Source organism: Drosophila tropicalis, unplaced genomic scaffold (assembly GCF_018151085.1).
Source record: "Drosophila tropicalis isolate 14030-0801.00 unplaced genomic scaffold, ASM1815108v1 contig_694, whole genome shotgun sequence".
Lineage (NCBI taxonomy): Eukaryota > Metazoa > Arthropoda > Insecta > Diptera > Drosophilidae > Drosophila > Drosophila tropicalis.
Window position 1 is genome coordinate 7,230,560 of NW_027173176.1, and position 20,984 is coordinate 7,251,543.

Sequence of the window (20,984 nt, forward strand, 5' to 3'; positions counted from 1 at the left end):
GAGAGTTTATCTCTTTCGCACCTGTTCGACCACCCCGACTAGACAACTAACTAAAATGGAATGGCGATGGGTTTTAAATCAGATTTGTTTACACTTTGTTTTTAATTTAGAAGCAGAAGCATCTCCTCAAATTCGTTCAAACCGGTTAATTTAATGTATTTTGAAAGTATTCTTTTTGTAGATTTATATACTTGCCAGTTTTGGTTTACGACCCGTCAAGATTCGACTCATGCAGAAACCTGCATAAGTAATTATAACCAATTTGTTGGAAATCACAATCACAAGAAGTTATTTAATAATAAGCCACGCAAGTGGTCCGACCTCAGTGCCATGAGGAATCTCTATCTAAAGCTTCCGTATGCAAATAGTAGTACGTAATTAGATGCCGTACACTCACTGCCATAGTTCTGCGTACAGACACACAAAACACATTAAGCAGTATGAACTGTCACTCCTTGATGACATAAAGTTTTACTAGAACCTTTTGAAGGAAGTGGAGTTCTAATACTTTTAATATTTTGTACCATAAAACTCCTGAAACATCCTTTCAGTTTTAGCATTTGATTCCCAAGGGTGATCGATTTGGGTAACAGAACAGCCGTAAGCTGAGCTGCGAAGCATTGTCATTTGCTAGATAAAACAAATAAAAACACCGTGAACGTCGAATTATGAGAGTAACTGTGCGACTTCAGGCCATTTTGTGATTAATGGCATTCCAGTCAAGTACAAGATGAGAAAATGAGAACGAATCTCATACAATTTCGACACATTTATTGTACTTTGATGGGCTGTGAATATGATTACTATTATTGTTATAATGAAATAAGACTCCCCTAAAGACCTTGGCTCAATGAATGAAATATTCGAAATACCAGTCGAAGAGTAGATAGACGGTTTTTGTTTCGTTTACAAATAATTTACGTTTATTTATTTACTTTACTTTTTGCAAATCAACAATTAACTGAATACTTTTGATTGTTTTGCGCTCATAGAACATCATTTGTCTCTTTGTACTTTGCTGTTATGTTTTGTTTCGATTTTCTCTCATTCATTCTTTCTTGGCTTTTCGTATTTGTATATTGTTTGATTCGTTTTTCATCGCAAGTGGCGTGGGAAACGACTTTGTTTAGGATTTTAGTTATAGAATCGATAGAGTATAGATCGAAATTGATTGGATTGGTTGAGTAGTTGAGTGGTTTATGTGGTTTTATGTGCTTGGTTAATGCTAGTTACAGTTCCAAGTAAAGTTGGGATAGGTGGTGGTGCAGGTGGTTGTGGTTGTGGTTTTGGTTGGTGTGTTGGTGATGCAGATAGAGTTGAAAGCGGGGACCAGAAACGGAAACAGGAACGGGATCGGGATCGGGGTATGGGAAGAGAAAATATTTTTGGGTAAAGTGAATAAAAAAACGGCAAAATATGTTGTGTATGTAGAAAAAATTATAGAATAAAACATATATTAAATAAGGTTAGACAAATTTAAGTGCTAAAAGTCGCCCTTGATATTGTTCGTATTTATCTCAATAGCGACAGTTTTAATAGCGACGCAGACGGTAGAAACGTCTTACATAGACTGGACGACGGTACTGATAGCCGCTCTTGCTGCTGAACGAATGGCCAGGCAGTTGCTGCTGCACCAACTGGGGTCCAACCTGGGGTGGCAGGTACTGGGCGCGCTGAACAAGCTGCTGAATAGGCTGTGGCTGGATGAATTGCTGGTGAGTAACGGCGGCAACAGGTCGCGCTACAGGACGTGCTACTACTGGCCGGGCGATCGGAACTGGAGCAGAAGCCGCGACTGGAAGGGGAGCTGGAGCCGGAGCACGGGCAACTGGTGCGGGCTCTTCGATATCAATATATTCCGGTTCTGGTGTGGCTATATCCTGGGGGTTTGGACCCTGTGTAGCAGAATCCGGCAACTGGGCGGCAGCGGCATAACCCAAAAGGGCCAAGGCAACAAACATAAAGAATTTCTGACGAAACAAAAAAAAAACCAAACAAAACAGAAAAAAAAATTAATTATTTTTACACTTATTTTTGTGGACGATGGTTGTACAAAGTTTATTTTTAGGGGCACTCGTGCCTGTCAGATCTCGCACTTGACTCGTTTTCGTTCCTTTTTTAGGTTGTTGTCTCTATTATTATTTATTTATGTGTTCTTTATTATTTTTACACCAGCACTTTTGGTTGTTCATATTTGTTGAATTCCTTTTTAAGGATCATTACCATTTTGATTGTTTATTTGATTCGGGTTTATTTGTTCACTATACAAAAATATCTCTCAATCGGTAGCGATCAGAGCAATTTCGTCTTTAAGAAGTTCAAAGCACAAATGATGATGAGCTGGTCAGTTTCTATGAAATTTATACTATATCTGGGTATGGTCCGGTTGGCGACTATGTGGGGGCCTGAGAGCAGAGCGAGAGGCGGCAGCTTCAACGACGACCGTCAAAAACCCGACGAGAAGACACACACAAACATTTCGGCGGTGTTATAAATAAAGTAACGAAAACAACAGCAGCAACAACATTAACAACAACAGATTTAAAGCGAAATTTTAATGAAATAAAAACGATGTTTGTTGGCCAGTTACGACCAGAAGAAGGGACAGCCGACAATCTGTTTTGGTATCTTTGCTAGTGTCACGAAGCATGTCGAGTCGCAGTCCAATTCAAGACAGATTGATGGAGCGTGTTCTAATGCTAATGTACTCCTTACAAATCCCATCGCCATCTCACGTCAAGTTCGTTTCCTAAGTCTTACAAGTAATATTATCGTTTCTCATGAACATTTAATAAATCAAAATTAAACCTGCCCGTCTTTAATGCATAATGCTTTGTTAAGTGACATATAAATTTGTCTTAGAAATTACTAACATTTACTAAAAATTTTAAAAGATTTTTTCCCTATTTAAAAACCCAAATTTCTGTACTTTGGGTGGCTTTTTATGGCATTTTGTAATTGGCCTGTGACATTCTGATTTTAATTGCATAAGAATTGGGTCTGGTGTCTAAATATTTCATACATTTTGCAAAGAAGGTCTGAGAGTACACAAATAATATAATTTCTGTTAATTATTATTAAATATTGCTTAAATCCAATAATACACTCCATTCTATATCTGGCCTAGTTATCTATTCCTAGGGCCGATACAAACCCGGTCCAACCCCGAGCACTTTCTCTTTATTACTTAAAGTTCTAGAGCTATCCTGTATTAAAAAGGTAGCGATGGGCAGGAGAACAGAGTGTGTGATAGAGGGGGGAGGGAGATACCAAGCTTAAGATTTATTACCTAGTAAATATGATAACAATAACATACATATGTGAATAAAAATGAATAAATTGAATTTTAAGCTGGATTTTAGTTGTTTGCGACAAGCAGCTAAACTTTTTGATAAACAAAAACTTGACAATCATGTCAATTTTGAGGAGATTGTCTATGCCCATCTATTTGTCTACGTCGACGGCTACACTTGACCTCAGCAGAAGCAAATTTAACGGCTTTTGGGCATACATCATTTCCGTTTAACCAAAATATTATTCGTTTTGTATCTTTTTCGTGTGGGGAAATACATTCACCTGGGCCCCATCACATGAACCAATCAAATAAAGTGAAGCAGCCTCTTGAGAGCGCCCAAATGCAGTGCCAATAAAAATAATTTTAATAACAATTTATTTCCCTTGGTTTTCTTGTTATAGTTAGTTTATGAAGGTTAAAAAAAAACACACGAAGACGAAAAAAATCAAAACAACCCGAGTCACAGGAAATACCAAATGGATCGGCGTTCTTCTTCTTCTTTTTTTTTTTGAAAGTCATCAATTTCAATGGATTGTGGATCATCCAGAATAGATCTTAAAACTAGTCTATAAAAACTTACTGGTAGTTACTGCCAAAAAAATGTGACATCATTTTTGCCTTTCACCTGCGTTTTGGCTGTTATTGATTAATTGTCAACATGAGAGAAGACATATCGGAAATACACATACATACATACATACATCAACAAGTATGTATGTATGTATGTACAGTAGATATTTGTGAGTTGTTCACATTTTTCATGCAATCTATTGTATTTCGTATATATTTTTACGGTTATTAGAAAATTTAAAAAGTAATTAATAATGCTTTTGATGGCATATTATGTTTCACACAAAAACAATCATAAATCTGGACTTAAACGGACATCATTTTGGCCACTTGGCTATTGCGTCAACGCATTTGACTTGCAAAATATGTCATTCGGATGATTCTATACAGAAACAAATATAGCGAAGAACAAAAGCTTTGTTGGTATATATAAATCATGGACAAGGGCGTGGCAGATTTATGTCTATATATAGTGGAGTAGCTCTGATTTAGATTTAGCTGTTTTGTTTTTCTTTCTTTTTTTTTTTTTTTTTTAATATACATATATTCTTTATAGTTTTTGTGTGATGGTGACCCAACACCGGAACTAAATCAACTTTTCCACAAATTAGCATAGAGCTAAACTGAGACGGAAAGAGAGAGAGAAACAGAGGCAGCATGAGGTCGAGAGAGAAATAGAAAGATAAACATGGCTATCACTTAATTGAATCAATAGCCATAAGCCGATACTCGGATGGGAATTAAATTAAATGCCGGCAATCGAAATCTTCTATATATTTATGACCATATCATTAGCTAAATGCCTGGCCAAGCCAATTAACTGCCCACACTTCTGATAAACAGCAGAATAAAACAGCCCCAAAAAGCAAATCGATAAGATTCAAATGAACGTACATACATATATGGAAGCCATTGACCGATCGTTCGGTGGAATTCCTTGAGTTCACATGCCCAACTGAACTTACCTTGGACCAACACCTTCATTTAAATGATGATGTTCTTAACGTGGCTGAGATCCACATACTAAAAATAATAAATCTGTTAGTTTTAATAGGTAAATTTGTTTTGCTGGTATTTACAAGACAACAAGACTTGCTGTTGATAAGCACAAAAGATTCCCACGTTTTGGCATAAATTTGCTTATATCTACAAATATATACATGAACATATTCACATACATATGCAGATGATGTATATACCTTATTGGATCAAAGACACGCCTCATTGTCTGACTGCCGGTTTGATTAGCATTTGAATACTTTTCAGCGCGTGTGAAGAGCCAAATACAACAAATCATTCTCATTATCATCGCCATCGAACGCTGGTCCCTGTTTTTTTCCAATCGACGTGGTCGGTAGATCCGAAAAATGCGAACAGGGCGTATGCGCAATGCAATTTTCATTTCAATACTCATTTGGGCTCCAACGGATTCGACCTTAGGATTCGACCAAATTAGCCCAAGCACAAACACGCAGCGATAGTATCAGTACTTCCCATCGTGTTATTTGTCAAGTGTTGGCACAATGCCTCGTAAATTTTTAACGTGTTTCCGCACATTCACCACAACCAGGCTCAAAAGAACCACCAGCCCCAACCAAGTGGTCGGTCACTCAGCAGTTAATGTCGACATTATGAATATTCAATAAATTACGGAAAAGTATAACAAACACTAAAAAGTAATAATAGAGACGCACAAAATTATAAGAAAAAATATCTTAACAAAGTTTTAATACTCTAGCCGTCAGCTGAAACTAACATGAAAGATACCAGATCAAGTCATCTTGAAGCTACCATTTCCAGATTGAATTCCTGTCCAATTACTGTTGGCCACACTGTGGCGGAATATAACTAATAAAAGTAATTGATTTACAGTCGGCATGCAAGTCATATGAACAAGGGCATGTGCTCTTATTTTATATTTTGTGGAAACCTTAAAATAATAAAATTTAGGCTTCGAAAAATTGTTAACTGCAACAACAAAGCGTTAAGAACATTCTCACACACTTGAAAATATACAAAAGTGCTTTAATAAATTATTTCTAAGAAGCCATTCAAACAATCAAATATTTCCGCCTCTGCATTTTGGCTAATAAAAGAGGTTCCCCCCACTTTGCACTTCAACCAATTCAATTTTGACCTACTACACTTGTGGCAATCCAGCACGCAGGCCTTTCCGACTTTGATTGATCTGTATAACTTCGAGAACTTTGTGGAAGAGTTGTCCGGGCAGTATGCAAATTCAATTGCTAGCCAAAATGTCAATCCAGATTCATAGTCAAAGACCATCGACAATATACCCGATACCCGAGACACACGGGCGGCGGACGACACACGCGCAGTGAAAGCCGCACCAAAGAGAACATCAAAGTTAATAGGCAGCATAAATTAATTATTGAAATTAGTAGCCATCGACGAGAACTCCATCTAATCATTTATTTAACTTAGTAATTAGTTTTTTATCGCTCTTTTCATAATTTGCCACGCAAAAAATTGAACAATAGAAATATAAACGGAGGAGCAAACAAAAAAAGCAATCGCAAAAAGGCAACACTACCAAAGCTAAAATCTGAAGACTGACAGCGACGCGTCGTCAATGGCTCGAAGCTAGTAATTTGCAGAGTTTTTTTCAGTATTTTGGCAGCATTTTAACAGCTCGTGCCGCCGTTAAAATGGTCAAAAAATTAAAGGGGACCAATAAGACACCAATCAAGCCATCGCTTTTGTTTTCTTATTTTCGTTCGACATCTTTGCAGAAAAATGGAATAAAACAACTGTACAAATCGAAATTGGGGTTGACAGAAAAAAAGATATAGGCAAATGTTTTTGAAAATATATAAATGATTTGTAGAGGTAAACAGAAGCTGTAGTCAGACTGCTTAATATTCTTAACAGTCCACTGAAATAAGTGCTCTGATCTTTGGTTTGACTTTATTATGGCAACAAATTTTCCACAATTTAAATAGCTCATTAAGACTGTGATTGGCCCAATGAATACTCAAAGTAAAAAACAATCAAGCAAACACTTAAAAATCAATCAAAATGGAAGCGAAAAGTCGCCATCAAGAGTAAGCTTTATTTTCATTCATAGTTTGATTTCGTTTATTGTGGTGGGTGACAAATCTAGTTCATAGATGCAAACAAACAAAAAACATCATCACATGACACTGATTGCCATAGTGTTTTTAATACCTCAATCTACACAATAAAATACATATAACTTTAGCTTTAAGCCAAAGTTTAACTTGTTCTTGGTAGCGGGTCCAAGAGTGAATCTACGAAAACGAGTCGATTTAAATGTTTATATTTATATCCCATTTGAGTTAATTTGCACAAATGCAAATGCTCATTATAAAGCCTGAATGTTGATAGTGGTGGTGGCTAATGGCCAGGTCAGAACCAGTTTCAGCCATAAGCCAGCGCTGAGCTGGCAAAAAGATGATGAAGACGATGACGATGACGATGATGATACGAACCGGCGAGGTGTTCTTAAATGGCCCGCCGCCTTGTCTGCCAAAGAAGTTGCTGTAAAAGTTCTTTTAACCGCCTCCAATGAATATGAATGAGTGGAACCAACTTAATTGTGTGGATTTGCCAATGTATCAAATCGGCTCATTTGTGACTAACTGCTGTGACATTGTTTGAGTGCAGCAGCTGAATCAGTTGCCGTTGCCTATTGATTTAAATGATTTGCTTGATTTGCTGCTGCTGTTGCCTTTTGTTGTATGTGTGTATGTATATGTCTGCTGGTGTATCTGCATCTCTGTGTGTAAGGCCAAGGTTAAAAATTGTAAAGAGATTGTAAAGATCGGTTTAACAGAGCGTCTTCGGATTTGCATTTTTATGTATACCCATTGTGGGTAACGATTGACTGAGGCTACTTTAAGTTGCTTGTGTATTGTATTTGACATGTATTATGGATTTGTTTGACAAGTTGCTGTCAGCTGAGGCCTTATGGCGCACGACCCACATAGACAGAGGCATATTGCAGACAATGGCTCAAAATCCAGCGAAATAAACAAATAGAGCCAAAAATAGACGTGCCGTTAATTGCTTCACGCTCACCTGGCCCGGACTATAAAATTTGTTTAACAAAAGTAAAGACAACTCGATACATGGGCGCCAATCGGGCCAATCTTCATCATCATCTATATAGTTGTCTGCATATTTGTCGCTCAATGCATTGTCTAGGCCTCCGCTCGTTTGATTAATGTTTCGGCTTTTTGTTCATTACTAATTAAATTTTAATATCTTAACAAAGTGCCTTGATTTTATGCTAATCCTACCCAAAACCTGACTTTAGTAATTTAAAATCGTTTACACACATTTCAGCAATTACCCGCGACCCTACCACTTCCACTGTCTTCCTCCACCAGCAAACCCAGGCTAAATAATATTTTTAAACCAAATCCAAGACTTAAGGTTTAATTTAATCTAATAAACCGGCGCCTGGGCCGTAGATAAATTGGCTTAAGAGGATTGGCATATGCATGAAATAAACAAAGTCAATTCCCACTGGGGATCGACCACATTCAGAATGTTTTATCTAATCTAATTGATGAAAGTATAAATTGATCGCCAATTGTGTAGCCCCCTCCCAATACACCCATGGATAACGTTTCCAAGACCAAATATCTAGATTGGCTACATGCATAATTGGCAATTTCAGATGCTAAACGTTTCTGTTCACGCTCAATCATAATTCGCAGCTGCCAATTGTTGTTATTTGTTAATTTCTGCTGCTGCTGTTGCTCTTCGGTTTTATATATTTTTTGTTGAACATTTGATTTATATGCCATCACTTGAACGCTCAGAAGGTTAACAGTTGTTAAACTTTTATAAACTTATATTGATTAATTTATGCTCGTCTCAAGCAAGTCTCGGCAAGCAACTGTGTCTAACAGTCGGATGCGGCATTAGATGTGGCAACAAGGGGCGGATACCGCCAATACAATGCGATTATATCGGTCAGCTGTATCAGGAAGTTGTAGTTAGTCAGATATAAATGAAGACGTCAAGCAATACCCCATCTCAGACATAATTCGATTATGCGTTTTTGCATTTGCATGGGTAAACACATTTAAGCTTGTCTAGATCGAATCAATAAATTGTTCGGCTGATGAATCTGGAAAAGCATTACACAAGCTTGTAGTTCTTTATTAGAAGTTTATGTTTCACACTATATGTTCATATGTACATATCTAAGTATATAAGCAGGCATCCCTGTCGATCAAGCCAACATTTTTGTAAACTCTTATTCATGTCACTGCGATGAGTCATTTTTGTGACCCGGTAATATTCATAAGTTGGACAACGAATCTGATTGCGTTAAATACTCATAGAAAGCGCTTTGTATTAAGCTCCGTTTGGCTTGGCTCAGCTCAGCAAAGACATGAACCGTATCCGCCATGAGTTGTGCCACGCTAGAATTGTGAATAACTTGGCCATGTCAAACAACTCAAACTACTTGCATAGTTTGGGGCTAAAGCTATAATTAGAGATGGCTTATAGCTAAGAGCCGTATCTACAGCATCTAAGAGTTGCATGCGTGAATGATTTTCAAGTCGAGTTTTTCTTTTGTAATTTTTGTTTTCTTTCGTTTTAAACGGGGGCCGGGAGGTTTAAGCGCTTCGACCTGTGCCGTCTACACAAATCATCGTACGCAATGTTTGCTCAAAAACATTTAAGTGCGTTACGACTGCCGTTGCTGCTATTGTTGGCAGTTGCTCCGTTATTTTGAGTGGCTTTTCGTTTCCTACCGAATGACTTGGACCAAAAAAAAGAGCAAAAGAAGCAGAGAGGCAAGTAAGCCAAGGGCAATTTCGCCTTTTGATGGATTTACAAGGGGCGTCACTAATTGCGTTATGAAGAATTTTGCCAGGGGCATACATTACGTATACGTAATATGTCTGACAGCAGCAGCTATCCGCTTCTTGGGCATTAATCATTGGACGCTATTTTGACTTTATTTCTTGGCATGTCTATTATGTCATAATTATAAATTTATCAATTAATATTGCTTTTTCGATTATAGAATAATTAAAGAATTTTCGGCGGGGGAAGCTGTAGCGATTCTTCTTTTAGCCGCTGGCCAAATGTTTACTAATTAACAGAAAAACAATAATTTTGTTTAAAATTGTTTAATATATTAAATACTCGCATTTACATTTGCGTGCTTAGTCAATGTGAATGACTGTGCCGGAATATTTATAACTCGTTTTGGGAAATTACACCCGGATAGAAGGAGATGGCATATCATAGAGTCAGAGATGAGATATGGTTAGGCGGAGGCTCCATCGATATTATCGATAAGATAACAAATTGGCTATGATCATTATGGATGATAGAACATTGGCAGATGAACTAATGAACTTGTTCTTCGAAACAAAGAGCCAAAGCAATGCGTGGCGAATCGTTTGACATGCCGCAAAACAACAAATTCATGTAATAAATCAAGCAAACAAGCAACTTTAACTGCAACTACAACTAACTGCAGCTGCAGCAGATAAAAAAGAATAAAAATGAAATGCGAAAAATCAAAAGCAAGAAAAAAGGAAAAAATACATAAATCACACCCAGTAGACTCACATACGAGGGTTGCTTCTAACATTCTCTCTCTGTGTCCCTTTCTTATTAACGAGGGCTATTACAGATTGGTCATCCAGCCTTAGCTTACTACAACTTTTGGGGTTACCCGCGTACTCGTTAAGACGTTAATCAAAAGCCAACTGGGGGCTCTAGGGCTAGACTTTTTTCTTATTTTTGTTGGTGTCTTGGTGTCCACTAGCAGCAAAATCGAAGGCCGACTAAATATACTTATGTAATTAGTAGCAGCGGCAGGCCCAAGCCCAAGCCCAAGCCCAAGCCCAGACCCCCTTCTCAGCACACCAGTAACCTCTTCCATTCGTCCCGTCATTTGATGAAAAACTAACCAAAAAATTGCACAACAACCACAAATGCACTCACTCATTCACTTGGCGCAGTTGATTTTTTGGGCCTAATGAAGTTGCCTTGGCTAACTCAATTTATTGACTAAATGACTGATGAACCTAACGATTGATTGATTGATTGATTGACTAACTGACTAAGTGACTGACGACAGCTTGTGGGAATTGAGTCGTTCGTCGTCCCATGTCTCCGACTCTGTCTCTGTCATTATAGCTATCGCCGCCGCTCCTTCTCCTCGTTCATATTTATATTCATTTTACCATTTTCTCGTCGGCTCGTTGGCACCTTGAATGGGCCAAGTATGGCGATCGATTGATCGTTGGCTAACGTTGGATCGTTATGGGTCTATATGTATAGTATAGTCATTATAGCAAACAGCAAATATACTAAAACCTGAGAATGTTCACGGCTGCTTGACTCAGGTCTTGGAATTTCCGTCAGGCGCCTACTGGAAAAAACACATGTGATTGATTTGACCTAACACAATAACCAGCACCACCAAACCACAAACAGTCAACAGTCAGCTACATCACAGTTCCCCTGGTCAGTGGAATCACAAATGCAACTGCAACTGTGTGGCGTGCACTTGAACCGTTGATATTTGGCATCTGCCGGCTCTAATGACCGTCGCAATGAATCTTGGACGCGTCAACAGGCTGTCATAGAGAAGGCCACATGGCTTATGGTGTTACCAGCTACGCCAGCTACTCCGTTTGTTTGTTTGATTGGTTTCAGTTTTATTTATTTTTGTCTTTCAATTTATTTGAAAATAACGATATACAAAAGTGTGATGGAAGGGATTGGTATCCAAGCTAGATTTTACATAGAATACTTCATATGGTGGCATGGGAGATTAAGAGAGTGATAGAAATAGAGTATCAATGACTGACCCTTAGGAGGCTTAGAAGGTAAAGGGAGTATTCGGCTTGTTATAATTGTAACCATCGGGACCCAAAGAACCGGCTTCTGGTGGACTAGATGGTGGTGGACCGTACTCCGGAGTGGGCGGTGCTGGTGGTGCAGGTGGTGACGGCTGGTAAGTGGGCTGTGGCGGGGCTGGTGGCGATGGTGGGAGTGGTTGGTAAGTTGGCTGTGGTGGAGCTGGTGGCGACGGTGGTAGTGGTTGGTAAGTGGGCTCTGGTGGAGATGGTGGTGACGGTGGGAGTGGCTGATAAGTGGGTCCTTGAGGGCTGGGTGGAGTAGGAGGTCTTGGCTGGAAGCTTGGGCCTGGAGGACTGGGTGGTGCTGGTTGTCCATATCCTGGTATTGGGGCAGTGGGTTGCGGTTGAGGAGGTGTCACTTCATTGTCACCGGACGGGGGCAAATACTCGCCAACTGGTGGAAGACTTGGTCGTTGCGGTGGTGTTTGTGGTGCTGGTGGTGAAGGTCTATAGGCTGGACTCGTTGGCCTGGGCTGCGTTGGTACAGGAGCTGGTGGTTGCGGGCGAATGGGAGGACGTGGCTTAGGTTGGTCTGGTGGCAAATACTCTGGCCCAGGTTGTGGTGCAGGTGGTTGAGGTTGACGCGGTGGCTGAGCTGGTGGCTGGCCATACGTTGGGGAAGGACGCGGTGGTGGTGGTGGCGGTGGTGCAGGTTGACTTGGGACAGGACGTGGTGGTGGTGCAGGCTGAGTTGGTGGCGGGCCATATGACGGAGAAGGACGCGGCGGTGGTGGGGCAGGTTGACTTGGGGGTGGCCCAACCGATGGAGGAGGACGTGGTGGTGGCACAGGCTGAGCTGGTGGCTGGCCATACGATGGAGAAGGTTGCGGTGGCGGAGCGGGTTGAGCGGTTGGTTGGCCATACGATGGACGAGGACGCGGTGGTGCCGGAGGCTGAGTCTGTGGAGGTACATATCCTGCGTCCGGCACCGTAGGTGCCGGCCCTGGAATTAATCCCGAATCCTCGATACCGTTGCCAGAAGGCGGCGGTGGAAATGGCACCGATGGCTCCTTATAGTGGTATCCATCCTCTTGTAAATCCGTATCCAAATGCGAAACATCCGCTTGAACGACGGCAATCAAAGCCACCAAAGGTAACAAAAGGCGCTACAAAATGGTCATCAAAAACAAATAGTTAAACCAATTGTTCAAGCTTTCGATGCTAGACAGGTGTGGGCAAAACTTACCATTTTTCGCGGCTTTTCTAAATTTTCCTTACACTCACGATCTCTATTACCGGTTTCACGAAAAATATATCCACTGGGTTAGCAGTCTGCCTAGGTTGTGCGGCAACGACGTCTTCGTTGCAAAATCAAAAAAATCAAATGATGCCCAAAACGTTCTCCCTTAGCGAATTTATACCAAGCTCGTTGAGATGTGCCAGCTTTTTGAGCTGGCCAACTAGTTTTGGCTCAGTCGTAGCTAGGGGAGACGACTCAACGTCGTCATCGTCATCATCGTCATCGTCATCGTCATCATCGTCATCATCATCATCATCATGAACATCAACAACATGTACAGCATGATGATCGTCATCGTCTTAGACGTTGTCGCTGTTGCCGTTTCTGTTGCCGTCGTGATGCTGCAACCTTTTTGCCAAGTTGTGTACTAGTGCTTGGTAATCAGCAGCGATTGTAAGTCAATAACAGAGCGTACTAGTTAGAATTTGTTGTGTAGGGTTTATTTAATAGTTTTAACAAATTATGACCCAACCAGGAACCACTCAAAGTTTATCAGCAAATAGAATCAAAAGCAGGCAGAATACACATGAAATGCGTGCGGAGGCGTGAGAATGATTAATGTGTGAAATTTTTTGTGGACAGCATTTTCCATATTTTTAGACAGATTCTTTTATGAGAAATTGCGAGGTAATCTGATCAAATGCCTGACGGGTAAGTCAGTCGTCGTGATAGGAATGCTGTCGAGTTACATAAAGATAATCATAAAAACACGGCAACCCCCAACCTCGACTCAAACATTGACTTCGACTTTATTGATATTTATAGCACTGGACATGGTAAGCAATGCTGGAAACGTATTTCAATTGACATAATCAATTCTTCACAGAGGCGTAGCCAGTTGTGGGAGACTTTCTCGGTTAACAGACAAAAAGTTCTAAAGCCTTTTATAATCTCTTGCAGTCTTTGAGAAGTCTTTCAGAAGGACTACGACAAATAATCCAAACCCAACAAAGAAAGTATCCAGGATCTTTGGACGCCAAAAAAGGTATTCCAGCCACTTCCATGGACATGTATGAGTCTGTGACCAATAAAGCAATATTTTACTTAATAAGCGTCAATACCAATTAATTAGTCAGCCAATTATCCAAGTTCAAAAGGCAAATAAATTAATTAACTTTGAATTTTATTGGTTTGTCTTTTGCTTGGTTTGGTGAAGCATTTACAAATCTTTTTTCTGTGTTTGATTTATTTATCTTATAATTAAAACAAAAAAATCCGTACGCCAAGTCGGAATACCGACTTCTAAGATACCCTTTACCAGAATTAAGTAGCACCCCAAATGCAATGGTCGAGTTCATGTTCAGCACTTTGAATGAGATCTGGGCCTGATATTGATCGAAGTTATGCTATCCTTCACACTGAGAATAGGACTGGCCGACGGACAGACTGAGTCTTGTTGGTGCTGATCGAGAATATATATGTATATATGCATAAACAGATGTAGTTGGACACCGGCATATAATTTGGAGTTCGCTTTTCACACCTCCTGTCCTTATCATTATTGGGGTAGAGGGCATAATTAGTGATACTTAAACTTAATTCGTCGTAACAAGTTGGAAAACAGTGGTTGTTGTTGTTGTTGTTGCTTTTGCTATAATCTTAAAATTAATTAGTTTTTCATTAAATTTAAAATTATTACAAATTAGATAGCTAAACGTACACACAATTCCGCTAGTTATGAACAATTGTTGTTGCTTTAAATTGCTGTTGCAGTTACTGGTGAGAATTAGTTAATTGGTTAGTTGGTTAAATGGCTTTTTCTTTTCGTTTTGTATCTTAATTTTTTGTTTTTTTAGTTTTTTTTTTTACTATCATGGTGTGATTGGTGTGTGGCTAATCCTTGTTCTAAATTTTATGCAGTTTTTCAAGCAATTATAATATTTTTTTAATGTTTTTTTTTGCGTTTAATTGTTATTTGTTTAAAATCTAAAAAAACTTCTGTAATTGTTTTTCGTTTTAGTTGTTTTATTGTTGCGTTTGCAATGTTTAACCTTTATTTTTTTGTGTGTGATTCGTCACTTTCATTCATTTACTTTCCGCGATAAATTTCAATAATGCGATCCTGATCAACATATTCAAAGATATGTGGAGCATCCATGAGAATGCCAACAGTTCCTGCCGTAGTGACAATGAAGAAAATGTACAACTGCAAGCGATCGATGACCATGGCTACATATTTCCAATCCTCGCGAGTCTGCAAAAACGGGGCGGGGGGACATTAGGATCGATGAAGAGTCTCTTGATTGAAAGCAGGCTTACCTGGATGTAAAGATCCTCGTTACGCAAATGCTCGGCGATGAACTCTACCGCCTCGGTAGCCTTGCTCGCCTCTGGGGACAATAGAATTGAATCGGAAGACTCACTTTCGCGCCTGCAGCCATCGCCCAGGCCCAGTTCGGCGCCACTGTTTACTTTGCGATTGATTTTGCAATTGGGATGATGGAGATCAGATAGCTCCATTACCTCCATTTTGGATTGCTTGCCACCAATTGCACTGATATGCTTGGGCAGCTCGGCTGGGGAGCCATATGAAGGATGCGGATGGGCGGGCATGCTCATCCCTGGCATTTCCATCATCCAGCGTAGGCGGGTCTTGCGCGGACGCTTCATGAATAGGAAGGCTGGCAGATAGTGTAGAAATACCGAACGTATCCACATGGGCATACGATGGGTGCGTGGACCTCGGAAATTCCAATTGATAATGATCACCGTAACCAGAATAGACACGGTATTCATAATGAAGGTGAATAGCAGATACTTGGCTATAAGCGGCAACACTAGCGAAGTGGGCGGTAAAATTTTGGATACCAACAACAGGAACACAACCAGTGACAGCAAAATACTAATGCCCAATGTGACCTAAGCAATGTGACGGGAAGAGCAACCAGTTTGACTAGAGAATTGACCTTACATTGGAACTACTACCTTAAGCTTACCCTTAGCCCTTAACAAGTTAAGCCAACCAACTCACCTTCTCGCCGGCCTCGGCGGGCAAATAGAAAACCAGCACACAGAGAAATGAAATCAACACCGTGGGTAATATCAAATTGACCGTATAGAATAGTGTTTTACGTCGTATTATTATGTAGAAAGTGATGTCCGTCTCAGTGGGATGATTGCTATCGCCCTCGTAGACATTTAAATAAGCTGGCACCTCAATGATATCCCAAGTACCCGATTTCCAGTAATCCGATAGATCCACAAAGTTCTTATTGTTGTACAAGGCCAACGAGACCTGGTCACCATTAAAAGTCCAAGAACCGAATTTCATAATACAAGTCTGCTGATCGAAGGGGAAGTAGGTCACGTCAATGGTGCATGAGCTCTGATAAATGGCCGGCGGAACCCACAGCACTTCTCCAGTGGGATAGATGAGAACGTTTGATTTGTAGCGGACCTCATAATTGCCATCGGCACTGGAGATAACAAAGAATAAAAGATATCAATGTTGGGTTTCCCGTAAATCTTTCACGATCATTGCGAAATCTCCTTCGATCTCATTTCGTTGGAGTTAATTTATAGTAAGTTAGTTGGTTATTTAGTTATGTATGTAGTTACTTATAGTTACTCACTTATTGAAGAGCACAATATCCGGTTTCCAAACCTTATCGGGCGGCAGTCGCAGTACACCAATGCCGCCGTAATCAGCCTCATCCCATTGTAGCTGATAGTCGTACCAAACCAAACGTAACCAAACGTTTGATTTCATAATTTGATTTTTCTCATTCTTGTTCGGAATTGATATAGTTCATGGTAAATTGGTTTAATTTTTTTATGATCATGGTGATGAGAGATTTTTTTTTTGGTACGATTCGTGTTAATATGCGGATTTATATATATTAATATGTATATATATTTTGAGATGATTCGAATCGAATCGAATATTTTGCGTACGCATCAAAATTTTCAAACAGAGAGCGAGTGAGAGAAAGAGAGAGAGAGAGAGAAAGAAATTGAAGGGTTTGGAAGGGAAGGAGGGATACAGTAGTTAAGTCATTATGTTCTTAATTTGATTAGAGTTAGTATTTTTTTCTAAGGCAACTGAATTGTTTGTGTTTTGTTTTTCACTACGAACATACATTTATATGGTACAAAGAGACAAGTCAAGGCACAACGAGTAGTACGAGAGTAGTCCTAAAAGTTTCCTAGTAACTCAAAACAAACTAACAGCAAGGATCTGACCTATATTTACTGAGTGATGGACACAGCCGTCCTTCCATCACCATGACACTGCTCAACGGAGGGTACTTTTCAGAAACTTTTAGGATTGCCCTCGTTCGTGAAACAAAATTTGTTAGTTATGTACAATTTTGATTATTTACAAAGCATTAAAATAAATAAAAAACAGTTTGCACCCTATGTGCATGTTTTTTTTTGTTGGGTGGGCAGCAACGAAACTCAAGAATATTTTTTTTGTTTTTTGAAATACAACTTGAAAGTACAATTATACACGCTACTAAAGTTTTGTTTTTTCTGATTTTGATTGAACACTTACGACATTGATTAGCTGTACGAACGCCAAACCAAATCTTACTCCAACTTTTTGTGTCATATTCTGTACGGGTCGTATGAGTTTATTGTAGCCTCGAAAGAGGTCACGCACCAGGCGCTCTTCATCTTCGGATGCATTGACTAAAATTAACCCAAAAAGTAATCGAACCGAAAAACAAGGATCACAATGTTAAACAAAAGAGCAGGGAATATTGAAAACAAAAATAAAGGAAACAAACAAAATTAAACATTAGTTTTAAAACGAAAAAAAAGACGGAGAAACAAAGTTTACAAGGATGATTAAAGTATTTCTTTTTGTGGTTTAAGTTTTTTGTTGTTGGCCTTTAATTTTAATATTTTTGAATGGTCTTGTGATGACATATAGCTTAGAAAGAGTTAGAAATAGGTGAAAAATGAAGGTAAAGTAAGATAGCGAAAGAGAGCGAGAGAGCGAAAGACAGAGATAGAGACAGAGAGAGAGAGACAGAGACAGAGAGAGAGAGTAGAAAGATTCTTCAAGAATAAACCGATTTGTTACCGATTTGTTCTTTTGGTCTTTGGAATTTGTTTGAAAGGAAAATTGTAAGAATGACTAGTAGATTGCTCGATTTGTTGAATGATAATTGTTCAGTTTTTTGTGGTGTGATTTCTGTTACCTCTTTGTATAATCGGGGTGGTGGTTTTGGGGTTTTTTTTCAGGGTGGGGGGTGGGGGTGTTGGGTTAGGAGGACTTGGGGTTATACGCCGCCGCATTTCATTTTCTTTTTGGAGGTATTTTGCCCTAAAACCATCAACTATGAGTGAAACAGTTTCCGTGATTTAAGGCAAATACCTCTTGATTACAAAACAAACAGTCCTAGAGCCTAACTACCATAAATGGGGATATACATTCATGTATGTAAGTACATATACGATACATATAAAATATATATGTGGTCGTCAGTGCAAAGTGCGAGCATTGTTCCTACAAACATCTAGATAACTTCTCTAAAGGGGCCCGCTGAGTTTTAGCTACGAAAATGCTAAAATACTAATTGATGAAAGAGATGACTATAAATTTTTGGCAGATTTATCCGGGCGACAGAGAAAGGGAGAGAGAAAAGGAGAGGGTAAGAAAGCATAGTGGCTCTTTCCCTCTCGCTCTCTTTCTCCCCTCTCTCTCTCTCTTTGCGCAGTAGCAGAGTCAGTTGAATGGCTTCCCATTCCCAGACCTCATTCTGGGTCTGCTTTTTTGGGTTTTTGTTGCTTCTCTCCCATTTTATGGCCTGTGACCGGGTTATCCTTGTCTACTTATGTGCGGATATATGGAGCAGAAATTGCAATTGCTCTAGGCGACTGGGTGGGGTGAGATATTTGTATGAATGAGTGTGCACATCTGTCTGTGTGGAAGTGAGTGCATGTATGTGTGAGCTATTTATTTGTTATATGGGTACCTAAAAAGATTACTACACTCCTTTTTTGTCGAGGAAGTATTTTAACTTGTCTAAATTTCTACAGTTTTTTTGGCTTTTTCACGTTTTCTTGGACTGCTCAGAACAGAAGGAGTATGAATTAAGATTCGGCAGTTGATACAGAAATCTCTTTTTTCAAGTCAATTTGTAATTATTCTTTTCGTTTTTTGAGTCTTTAACAATTGTTTTCTTTTTAAGATTTCGTTTGCTGTTTACATTCATATTATTTTGTCGGTCTCGCTGTGGGTACCCATTCTGCGGCGCCTAAGAGAAAGTTTTCGACTACTATATTATGATAGAAAAAAAAACAATATATATAGGTAGTAGTAGTAAAAAACGAATAATACACTAGTTATAAAGAAGAATAAGACTGATAGATAGCAGTAGTATGTGAGTAGTAGGCAGTTAAGTAAGTAGGTAGTAAGTAGTAGGTGGTTTGTGGGTATTTTTTGGGGTGTTTAACAGAAAGTTTATCGAGCGATATCTAGGCTAAAGTAGAGCAAGAGAGCCATATACATACATATATGAAAATATAATGTATACAAATGTATATATATATAGCGATAATCAGGGATTTATGAGGGCAGAGGGGTGCTACTGTTTTGTTTGGAAAATGTTTGACTACTGAAGTTCTCCAAGGGCAATTGTGATTTTCTGTGGGGGGTGAATTGGCTGGTTGATTGGGTTAGCTTTTTATACCTATATATATATAGTAAATGATAGATATATGTATATTTGATTTAATTAGTCGAATGATTAGCGCTGTTCATGGTTGGATCTTTTTTGCAGCATAAGCAGCGAGGCTTTGGCAAATTCCTCGAACGCGACAAATCGGCAAAATTGTGTTGATGTTAGTAGTGTCTTGGCTAATGAGCTATATACACAAAGACATTCAAGTGGTGGTTGGTAGAGGTGCTTGTTGAGTAGTAGTAGTAGTAGTAGTAGTAGTAGTAGTTGTAATAATAGTTGAAGAATTGTTATATTGGAGAAGAAGATTGGCTGCTGCTTGCTGATGCAAAGGAATGAGGAATTTGTCAAAGCATCGCTGCTAGGGCTTTGTATAAAATTTAAGAAAAAAATCAAATCATTGCTGGAAAAAAAGAACTGCTAGTTTCCGTTGATATATTGTATATGTTTATATATGAATAAGTATTGGCTGTTGTTCCACTTATATAAGTCGTCGAATGTGTCGACTCGACTTTCTTGCACACGCACACATACCTGTCATGAAAAGCATCCACCCTAGGATGCCTATTAGGAGCCAGGACTTGCTTGTTAGCTCCATGTCCGATCCTGTTTTTCCGGCCTGGTCTGGTCTGGGCTAGGCTGGGTTGGACCGATCTAGGCGACTTTTCTTTGGTTTTCCGTGCTAGTTCTTAGGCTTACTTACAATTATTAAGTTGAGACATCTCTCATCAAGTACAAAGGCCTGAGCCCACGCCCTGTGGAACAAGTAAACAGTTGATGGATTCGGAACGAGTAGCGATAAGTTTTCCTTTACCTCAACTTGAATTGATTTTGTTGGAATTCAGTGTTTCCTGGTTTCAACTTTTTTACTATGGTTTTTACCAATTTTTATTTGATTTTCTGCTTAGATTGTCCGAAATGTTACAACTTTTGCTTCGGCAGTTTGGGTGCGGATTAAATTGAGAGCTCTACTTCGGGATTCTGGATAAAAAATCAATGGGATGCGCACAGCCTCAGCAGCATCACCAACATCAGAGAGGGCAAAGTTCACAGCGCAAATGCGGATAAACGAAAGAGACAGACAGAGAATGCAAAATAGAGAGAGAAGAGATGCCCAATAACAGGGTGGAAATTTGTAAACAAAAGAAATTAACAGCTGTTTACAGTTTGTTGTTTACACCCTTGCCCCACGAAAAAGCAACACTCAACTCAGCCTTATACCATCTTTTCCACCTCCAGCATAGTGACTAGCCAGCCCGCTGCCAGCGATTCATGAAATATAATATATGTACTAAGTTCTGCTGTATGCTGTATTTCCGTAATTTCGTTTAACTATGATACAAACTCTTTAATTAGTCACCGTC

At 39.3% G+C, this 20,984-nt stretch overlaps 3 protein-coding genes across 4 annotated transcripts; all 3 read right to left on the minus strand.

The window, feature by feature from the left end:
• Nucleotides 1–1,003: 1,003 nt before the first annotated feature.
• LOC137579334 (uncharacterized) lies at nucleotides 1,004–2,319 on the minus strand. The gene is made up of 2 exons (XM_068293064.1): nucleotides 2,224–2,319; nucleotides 1,004–1,970 (listed from the first exon to the last, which is right to left on the minus strand). The coding sequence occupies exons 1-2, from the start codon at nucleotides 2,224–2,226 to the stop codon at nucleotides 1,533–1,535; spliced, it is 441 nt and encodes a 146-aa protein (XP_068149165.1). The 5' UTR covers nucleotides 2,227–2,319; the 3' UTR covers nucleotides 1,004–1,532.
• A 9,226-nt stretch (nucleotides 2,320–11,545) lies between these two features.
• LOC137578892 (uncharacterized) lies at nucleotides 11,546–13,081 on the minus strand. Its single transcript, XM_068292498.1, has 2 exons — nucleotides 12,938–13,081; nucleotides 11,546–12,857 (listed from the first exon to the last, which is right to left on the minus strand). The coding sequence occupies exons 1-2, from the start codon at nucleotides 12,938–12,940 to the stop codon at nucleotides 11,712–11,714; spliced, it is 1,149 nt and encodes a 382-aa protein (XP_068148599.1). The 5' UTR covers nucleotides 12,941–13,081; the 3' UTR covers nucleotides 11,546–11,711.
• Nucleotides 13,082–14,097: 1,016 nt separating this feature from the next.
• nAChRbeta1 (nicotinic acetylcholine receptor beta1) lies at nucleotides 14,098–20,568 on the minus strand. 2 transcript variants are annotated; one of them, XM_068292509.1, is made up of 7 exons: nucleotides 20,435–20,568; nucleotides 20,155–20,375; nucleotides 17,487–17,623; nucleotides 16,564–16,718; nucleotides 15,963–16,407; nucleotides 15,251–15,850; nucleotides 14,098–15,185 (listed from the first exon to the last, which is right to left on the minus strand). In XM_068292509.1, exons 2-7 carry the CDS (start codon nucleotides 20,216–20,218, stop codon nucleotides 15,021–15,023), a joined length of 1,566 nt encoding a protein of 521 aa, XP_068148610.1. In that variant the 5' UTR covers nucleotides 20,219–20,375; nucleotides 20,435–20,568; the 3' UTR covers nucleotides 14,098–15,020. The 2 variants fall into 2 exon arrangements, with proteins under 2 accessions (XP_068148610.1, XP_068148611.1); XM_068292510.1 differs by lacking the exons at nucleotides 16,564–16,718; nucleotides 20,155–20,375; nucleotides 20,435–20,568 and having other exon boundaries at nucleotides 17,487–17,506.
• Nucleotides 20,569–20,984: the final 416 nt, after the last annotated feature.

Bases quoted from the DNA above. Each gene is read 5' to 3' on its own strand.
- nAChRbeta1 (XM_068292509.1), bottom strand. From the start codon at position 20,218: ATGGAGCTAACAAGCAAGTCCTGGCTCCTAATAGGCATCCTAGGGTGG. The intron at 16,408-16,563 runs GTGAGTAACTAT...TGTTATCTCCAG, and splicing joins GATATTGTGCTCTTCAATAA to TGCCGATGGCAATTATGAGG. The intron at 15,851-15,962 runs GTGAGTTGGTTG...CACATTGCTTAG, and splicing joins CCGCCGAGGCCGGCGAGAAG to GTCACATTGGGCATTAGTAT.